General features: G+C 41.9%; 1 protein-coding gene across 1 annotated transcript in view; it reads right to left on the reverse strand.

The window, feature by feature from the left end:
* Positions 1 to 8,220, reverse strand: part of ATG14 (autophagy related 14) — a 36,445-nt gene extending 28,225 nt beyond the window's left edge. Inside the window, exon 1 of the mRNA XM_040641862.1 lies at positions 7,949 to 8,220. Coding sequence (XP_040497796.1) covers positions 7,949 to 8,169 — 221 coding nt within the window. The 5' untranslated portion in view covers positions 8,170 to 8,220. The remainder of the gene's footprint in view (positions 1 to 7,948) is intronic.
* Between the last annotated feature and the right edge of the window lie 266 nt (positions 8,221 to 8,486).

Below are 8,486 nucleotides of genomic sequence, written 5' to 3' on the forward strand. Positions count from 1 at the left end.
ATGATTTTTTTTCCCCATTAAAAAAGTACTCCCTTGAGAGCGCCTGGCGTGGCTCAGTCAGTTAAGCGTCTGCTTTTGGCTCAGGTGATGGTCTCAGGGTCCTGGGATCACGCCCCACATCAGGCTCCCTACTCAGCAGGGAGCCTGCTTCTACCTCTCCTTCTGTCTGCCACTCCTCCTGCTTGTGCTGTCAAATAAATAAAATCTTAAAATTTAAAAAAAAGTACTCCCTTAAACTAACTTTTAAACACTCCCCCTGCAGTGGAGACTGATGAGAATAGGGGCCTGTGGTCCCACACTGCTGGGGTGGCACCAGCACTGCACACAGCCCGGCTCAGGGGTCATGCCTGTCTGGGCTGCCTTGGGGATGGGTTAGAGCCGGCAAAGGGAAGGCAGGCATGACAGGGAGAGGGAATTCTGCTGTTTCACAAGGCAAAGAGCCAATCTGTCCTGCACGAAAGCATTTCAACGCAGCAGGTAGGCTAACAGGGCTAGGGGTGTGCTGCTGAAGCATCAGTGAGGAGCGTGAGCCCGGTCTCTCCACACCGTTCCAGGGCCACAATCACAGGTAACAGAGTAGATCTATCCACAGGTTGGACTATTCATACAAATCTGCTCCATACCACCAGAAAAACAGCACCGGGGTGTGTACTCAATCAGGGACCCATATTATTAATTCTATTAATTCTAGGTGATAATTAACAACCTCATAACACCCACAGCTTGAGTACTTACTATGTCCTAAGCATGTCCTTTCCTAAAGTAACTCTAATCCCTCCATCTGCCTGCCCAGTCCTTGCCCTCATCCTAGGAATGTAAGTTTACTGTGTGCCTAAGAATATGGCAACAGAAAAGTCTAAGAGAGAAACACTAATGAATTTTAAGAGAGGCAAAAAAAACTCAAAATAATCTTTCAAATGTGGAGCTGAGAGCCTTAAAAATATTAAACCCTTTGAACCAGTTATTGCAGTTCAAAGAAATAGACCAGAGATGAGGAGGATGATTTATATATGAAGGCACCCCTCTTGAAATCGGTCATAATAGCAAAAATTGGAAACAACTTTAATGTTCAACAGAACAATTTACCAAATGATACTATATTGCCATGCAGGGCATATTTTTGAAGACATGAGCATGTGTTTATGAGATGTTGGGTTAAAAAAGGTGCAACAGGTTATATACACATGGTATGATTCCAAATGAAAAAATCTACACACACACACACACACACACACACATATATGCAGAGCAACAAGGCTGGAAAGAAATATAACAAATTATTAACAGAGCTGTGAGAATATGGGTAAAATTTTTCTTCTTTAGGTATTTCTGTATTTTAGAAGTTTTCTACAATAATGATATGTACATTCACAATCAAAAAAAGATATAAATCAATCAAAATTTCTCATGCTTCTCCTCAGTGGATCATATATACCATAAAAATATATACATAATCCCCTAAAAGTACCTACGTTCTTAGGTCTCCTGAGACAGATTATAGCGCTTGGGTTCCTTAAATCCAAAAGGAGTAATGAGCACTAAGAGTTTTTAGGTCGGTGGTGGTGAAGATTCCCCACCTCTGATTTGGGCACAGGTTTGTTAGAAGAATTAATGATAACTCTGGCTCTAGAAATAAGGCAGTGGGGCTTCCCAGGCAAAAGTGAGAGCACAGAGCTCTCTCTTATATAAGTAGAGATGGTTACAGAACTAAATATTACTTAAGATATTAACATGGTAAGAATTCTTAGTCATCAAATTTTCCTTCCTTAAATTCTTTAGGCATACAAGGGTATGATGTTTACGGACAAATACAATTTGAAAAAAAAAAACATGATCCGTATCAGATGGTTCTTTTATCTTCTGTTAGAATATTTATAATATGAGAAAATATGGTAAAAATATACTCTACTGGCAGAAATGAAGATTAAGTCATTAAAAGAAAATAGAAAAAAAGCACTGTTCAGTTTCCTCACTTGTAAAACGGGAATAAGGCTTATGCTACTTGGTTACAGGGATTAAATAAGATAAATGCAAACATAAAGTACAGGCAACTTTGCAGATAATATACGCTAGTTTCCCTTTTTTCTTCATTGCAATGAGTGATTTTTGCACTTAATCTTACGAATGTATGAAATTGAACTACATATATAAAAATATAGTTCAGACCTGGAAGTGAGTTTAAGAATTAGCATAGCCCAGGAGTAAATAAGATACAAATACTCTGAATTTCCTGTTAAAAATAGGTTAATAACTCATGGGTTTGTAGTAAGGAACAAATGAGATAATAAATGTGAAAGCCTTTTATAAATTCTAAAAGGCATAGTGATAAGAGTAGCCACTGATACTGACTGAAAACAGAAGCTGTATTTTCTTAACAGACGCGCATATGTTGGTATAAATACAATTATTAAGCTGCATGGGATGGGAGTTGAGTTCCTTCCTGAAAGACGCAAACAGAAGAAAGGCTGATGAACTCTTGTCTAAAGATGGGGAATATAGCCACCTGTAGAACTTTCGTTCTGCTGAGTAGGGTGTTCAAATGTGGGTTTGGAACTGAATTCTCAAAACAGTGGATTCTTATACGCTACAGTGACTGACAACCAAAAAGTTCTGGAGGGAGAAGAAATATCTAAAGAATAATTTTGCGGGGGGGGGGGTCTGGGTGGCTCAGTTGGTTAAGTGTCCGGCTCTTGATTTCAGCTCAGGTCCTGATTTCAAGGTGGTGAGATCCAGCCTGGGGTCTGGCTCTGTACTCAGTGGGGAGTCTGCCTGAGATTCTCTTCCCCCCTCCCTCTGCCTCTCCCCTCTGTGCACACGCTCTCTAAAATAAATAAATCTTTTTTTAAAAATAAGAATAATTTTTTGGATGTTAAGTGTGTCTTCCCCTTGAAATCTTCAGTAACATCTAAAATTTTCTGCTTGTCCTGTATCCCACCACTCAATTTATTTAGCACCTGTATTTGTTTCCCGGTAAAACTGTACCATGTATCCTTAAAACTCATCAGTGAAGATAATGCTGCATCATTCCTGAACACCTACTTATAAAAGCAATATTCATATGTTTATAAACATCTTTCTTTTCTGATCCACAAGTTAAAATACCTGGTTCGTAAACCAGAAGGCAGATTTTCTGGATGCTATAGTCTCTGGTTATCCTCAGATGATGTTCCCCATCTCAATCCTACACCTATCATAAACTGGCAACCAATTTCTTTCCAGTCTTGAGTGGAAAGATCAGCTTAACTTGTCAGTTATCTATTGGGTAACAGTATTATTTTTGGTGTCAAGTAAATGTAAATCCAGAAAATTATGTTTCTGTAAAAAGCCCTGTAATTTTAGAATGTTAACCAAAAATCCAAATAAAACTGTGTTGAGAGCACTGCTTAATATCATTTCTCTCCATCTCTTAGAAAAGTACAAAAAGGCAGATGAAAATCAGAGAAAAAAGTTGGCATTGTTTTAGGAATGGGGCCAAGGTGGGAGATGAGGACAGGATAGTGTTGGTGAGGATACCAAGATTATAAACCTTCCCACTGAACAACAACAACAACTTTTTCAATCAATCAATCTGCCAAATTCATTTAGTCCACAAAATTATACGAAGACCCATGTCCCTTTCTTAGGAGTCAAAGGAACTAATTGTTGTGAGGTAGACTGTTCTCTGATACCTAATTTTCTGTGAACTGCTAAACTATTAAAACCTTTACATGCAGCTAATCTATTAATGAAGTCTGAAAAAATAAATTTACAAGAACTTTTATATACATTATCACATTCAAGATCCATGTAGGCACAGCTAATTTGGCTAATTTACCGAAAAGAAACCAGAGGTTAAACAAGGGTTTTTAAACCGTGCTGTAAGTGTCCATATTTTATTTCCAAGTGTTTTCCCGCAGTTAGTGAGGGGCTTTTCATAAAGTACAAGGAAAAAGAGACTGGAGGCAGCAAAGCAGAGAATACAAAATTTTTCATAAATTCTGAAGATAGTAGAAGATCTCAAAATCAAGCTATGACCTGCACAATTTAAGGCTTATTAGTATTAAGTGTAATTCCTTGACAGTGAGACCTTTCTCCTCTGTAACTTGCCAGGATATTAATGCAGATAGCTGTACCCGCTGAGAGCTCATTAAAAGTGATTTGACTATTAGGACAGTGGTCCTGGGTCTTAAGAGATTCTTACATCCTACTAGATATTGGGCACTGTTCTGAGGAACAAAGGAAAACAAAACAAAACATTCCACTTATTAAGGAATGCACAGTTGGGAAAAGGGAAAGATGGAGAACGAAGTGAAGCAGGCGGGGCAGATCACTGTGGCAGTCCTGTCATCCCTGAACTCTAAAGTTTCTTTTTTATTTCTAAAAATTTTGAACGGTTCTGGTATTTACTCTTCATTTTTCTGCTTGGTCAGAAAAAGAAATCCATGATTACATGGATTACTTTAATGTTCAGATTTAGCAAAGAATTTCAATCTCAGTTTTTAAAGTGGTATTACCTTTGCCATTCTTTCAGCAATATGCCCACCATGTGCTACCGGTGATGCAGCGGAACAGAATCAGAATTCATGCCTCCGTGGAGCTACATTCTGGCTGCAGACATCTTCCTTGAATCAATAACACTACGCATCATGCTCTGCACCAGGCAAGAACTGAGTATTGCAACAGAAAATGATGGCATGGCAGAGGGGAGACGGAAGTGGGAAAATACCTGAGCGAAGGTCAGGGAAGGCATCACTGAGAAAGTGACATTTAAGTCGCGACTTGAAAGACAGAGTGGCAATCAGGAGGAAAAGTGTTCAGGCACAAGGAACAGCAAGGAAAAGGCCCAGTGGTGGAAAAGTTTCATATGTTTGAGGATTTGATGGAAGGTTCCTGACTATGGAGAAGTATGAAGAACATGGCAGGAGTTTATTTTCTGAGTGCTTAATACATACATCATGCTAAGCACTTTAATGCACACTCTTATGTCATCACTACCAAACCTATGAAGTTAGATTCCCCCTCCCCATTTTCAAAAGGATATAAACACGCATAGGAGAGATTAAGAAACTTGTTCAGAATCACATAGCAAGTGATGGGGTGTGGATTCAATTCAATGCAGCATGAATCCCGACTTAAAGCCAAAGTCAGAAGATAAGCAGTAGACAAACCAAATGGAGCTTTATATGCCACAGTAAGGAGCTTGAATTTTATTCTAAATGCAGTGGAAAGCCACTGAGAAGTTTAGACAAAACAGTAACATTATCTGATTTATATTTCTACTGTAGCTGCTGTACGGAGGAGTCATATGGGTAAACAAAATGAAACCAAAAAGTAGTCGGGACAGAAATGATGGCTGTCTGGACTAGAAATAAACCAATTTAAGATCTATTCTGGAGCAAATCAAATTAGCCTTGCCAATGACTTGGAGACATGGAATAAGAAAAAAGGGGAAGTCTAGAGTAACTCCACTGGCTTTAGTAACAAATAGATTATGATAGATAATCATGAAATGGTTTAGGATCAGACTAAGTTTAGGAAAAAGGGATAGTGTCATTCAGTCATTCGATAAATCTTTATTAAGCCTCTAAAATGTGAAGATGCAGCAGAGTACAAAACTGATAAAGTTTTGTCTTCATAGAGCTTAAACCACTGGGGGGGGGGCAGTGAGACAAACTGATATGCAAACCATAAGACAGTGCTAGGGAAGACAGCAAAGCAGGTGAGGCGGGGAAGAAGGTTACTATTTTAATTAAATGGTTAGAGAGACCTTCTCTAACGTATGAACAGAGGCCTAAAGGAAACAAAGGAAGCAGCCCTGAAGATTTGTGGGAGAGAAGAGTTCCTGGCAGTCTGAGTAAGACTGCATTGGCCCTGAGGCAGGAGTGTTCTTCGTATGTTTGAAGACTGGCAAGGAAGCCAGGGTGGTGTAGAGTAGGTAAGGGAAGATACAGATACAGATCAGAAGGGAACAGACACCATGGAACTTCTGTTAAGGATTTCACCTTTTTTACTTTGGGTAAAACAGGAAACCCTTGCAAGATTGAAGATCTGAAGAATGGAGGAGTGGTGTTACTTCAGCTGCAAGATGGAAATTACACTATAAGGGAGCAAGGGTGGAAGCAGAGACTCAAGAAGCAATAATCCTCTGGTGGATCAGACCAGGAAAGTGTGAAAGGGTCAGATTTAGATAGGTTTTAAAGAGCAAATAGGATTTCTTGATGGAATTAGATATGGTGGCGTTAAAAGAAGAGTCAAGGAAGGCCAGGCAGGTTTTTCTTGACCTGTATCAAAGAAGAATGAGGTTACCGTGTACTGGGTTGGGATGAGCATGGGAGAAAAAGATTTATGAAAAATCATGAGTTCAGTCTACCATATTAAAATGGAGACACTTATTACAAATTTAGAAACAGATGTTGAGTAGGCAGCTGCTTACCGGATCTCAGAGAGGTCTGGGTTGGAGATACAAGTCTAACAGGCAGTCTTTAACACACAGACATTATTTAAATCATGGGAATGAATCTGGGAAAAAGTAGAGACAGAGAAGAGGCGCCCGAACTGAACCCCTGATAAACTCCATCAGTTAGACATTGCCGTCTCATGACTAGTAGTCTTATAATAAAACAACTAGTTTAATTTTTAAAGCTATCACTTATTACACCAGCAATTTTTCTTTTTTTTTTTTTTAAGATTTTATTTATTTATTTGACAGAGACAGCCAGCGAGAGAGGGAACACAAGCAGGGGGAGTGGGAGAGGAAGAAGCAGGCTCCCAGCGGAGGAGCCTGATGTGGGGCTCAATCCCAGAACGCCTGGATCACGCCCTGAGCCGAAGGCAGACACTTAACAACTGAGCCACCCAGGCGCCCCTACACCAGCAATTTCTAAAGCCATCAAGCACATCAATGAGACACAGTAATGAACTAAAAAGATATCATACAAAACTCAAAAGAGAAACTCCATTTATGATCAGTGAAATAATAGGAACTCAAAACGTTTCCAAATATAGAGAGAATCCTGTGGTTAAGTGCATAATATATGATATACTCAGGCTGTCTGGATTTTAATTCTGGTCCCTACGCTTATTATCTGTGTGACCAAGGCATGGCACTTACTGTGCAGTTTCCTCAACAGTAAGTTGGATATAAAAACATATTGGGTTGTTGTAAATGAATACCTGAACTTTCGCTCTCAAAAAGTTACCTTACTGTCAATGACACTAAATCACTAAAACGAAAGTTGAGACCCTGCAGTTAATCACACTAATTTTTCAATTATCTTAACTAGGAACTAGTAGCTGTGTTTAGATTTCAAAACAAGGCCAAAACATGCTCCTAAATTCAATTCTCTTAACTAAGGGTTTGCGCCTCCCAGTCTGGATTTTTAAATAAAGCCAAAACACATCACCAAATGCTTTAGTATCCAAAATAATCTTCAGAGGCAGAGAGGGGGAAAGGGAGCAACTAGCTAGTTCTAGTTCACACATAAGAATAAGCATGTCTCATAACAAGGTCCAGCTGTGACAGAGGGTAGCACGGCCCGAATCCTTCTTAACGAGTTATTTGATTCTCTCCTGGTCTCTCCTCTAGAGAATGAACGTGCTTTCGAAGATAAAGGTTAAACCAAGCTTTTGAATGGAAGTGCAGCAAAGTGCTGAGAATCCAACTCTATGACAGTAATAGGGGAAGACTTATCCAGAGTCACCATCTATCCCTTACCTTTAGTACCCAGGAACACCGTGGGGTCAGAGTCTTCTCGGGTGGGTTAATGGGGAAACCGCGACCCTCCCTCTTCTGGTCCCCACCCCCGACCCCTGGGAGCAAAGCGTCGGCGAAAAGCTGCTACCCTCCCCATATTTCCCTACTCTCGCGAGGCTCCGGGCCCCGGACCCGGGCCCCAGGCTCTAACCTCCATTCGCCGAGCGGTAGGAGACACCCGGGGAAGAAACAATAGAGCCGCGGCGGCTGCCGTACCTCTCCCGGTCGCGGCCGTCGAAGTAGACGAAATCGCCGTTCTGAACGCACTTGGCGCAAGTCAGCCGCCGGCGGGTGGTGTTGCACAGCGGACACCGCTCGACCGCCACGTACAGCCCCTCCGCGTCGTCCACGGAGTCCACCAAGTCCCGGGCCAGCGGCCGAGGCCCGCAGCCAGGAGCCTCCGGCGCCCGGGCTCCCTTCCCACTGGGAGACGCCATGATGGCCTGAGAGCAGAGGCAGTCACGTGGGATTTTGTTTTCAACCAGGTGCATCCTGGGCGAGGAGGAGGGGCCTGGGGAGGCGCCGGGAGGGCGGGCGGGGCCTGGGGAGGTGCCGGGAGGGCGGGCGGGGTCCGGCGAGCCGGGTGCCCAGCCTCTCCGCGCTCTCCGCCAGGCGGGCGGGAGGCGCTGTTGCTTTTCCTGCCTGCAGAGGGGCAGCCAGCCCCCAAGCGTGGAGGATTATGTTAGAGTGGCGAGTCCGCCAAACAAAATGTCATCATCCGCTTGTTCGTGCCAAAGCTACAAGTTAACGCCTC

This window comes from Ursus maritimus, unplaced genomic scaffold (genome assembly GCF_017311325.1).
Source record: "Ursus maritimus isolate PB19 unplaced genomic scaffold, ASM1731132v1 scaffold_25, whole genome shotgun sequence".
Lineage (NCBI taxonomy): Eukaryota > Metazoa > Chordata > Mammalia > Carnivora > Ursidae > Ursus > Ursus maritimus.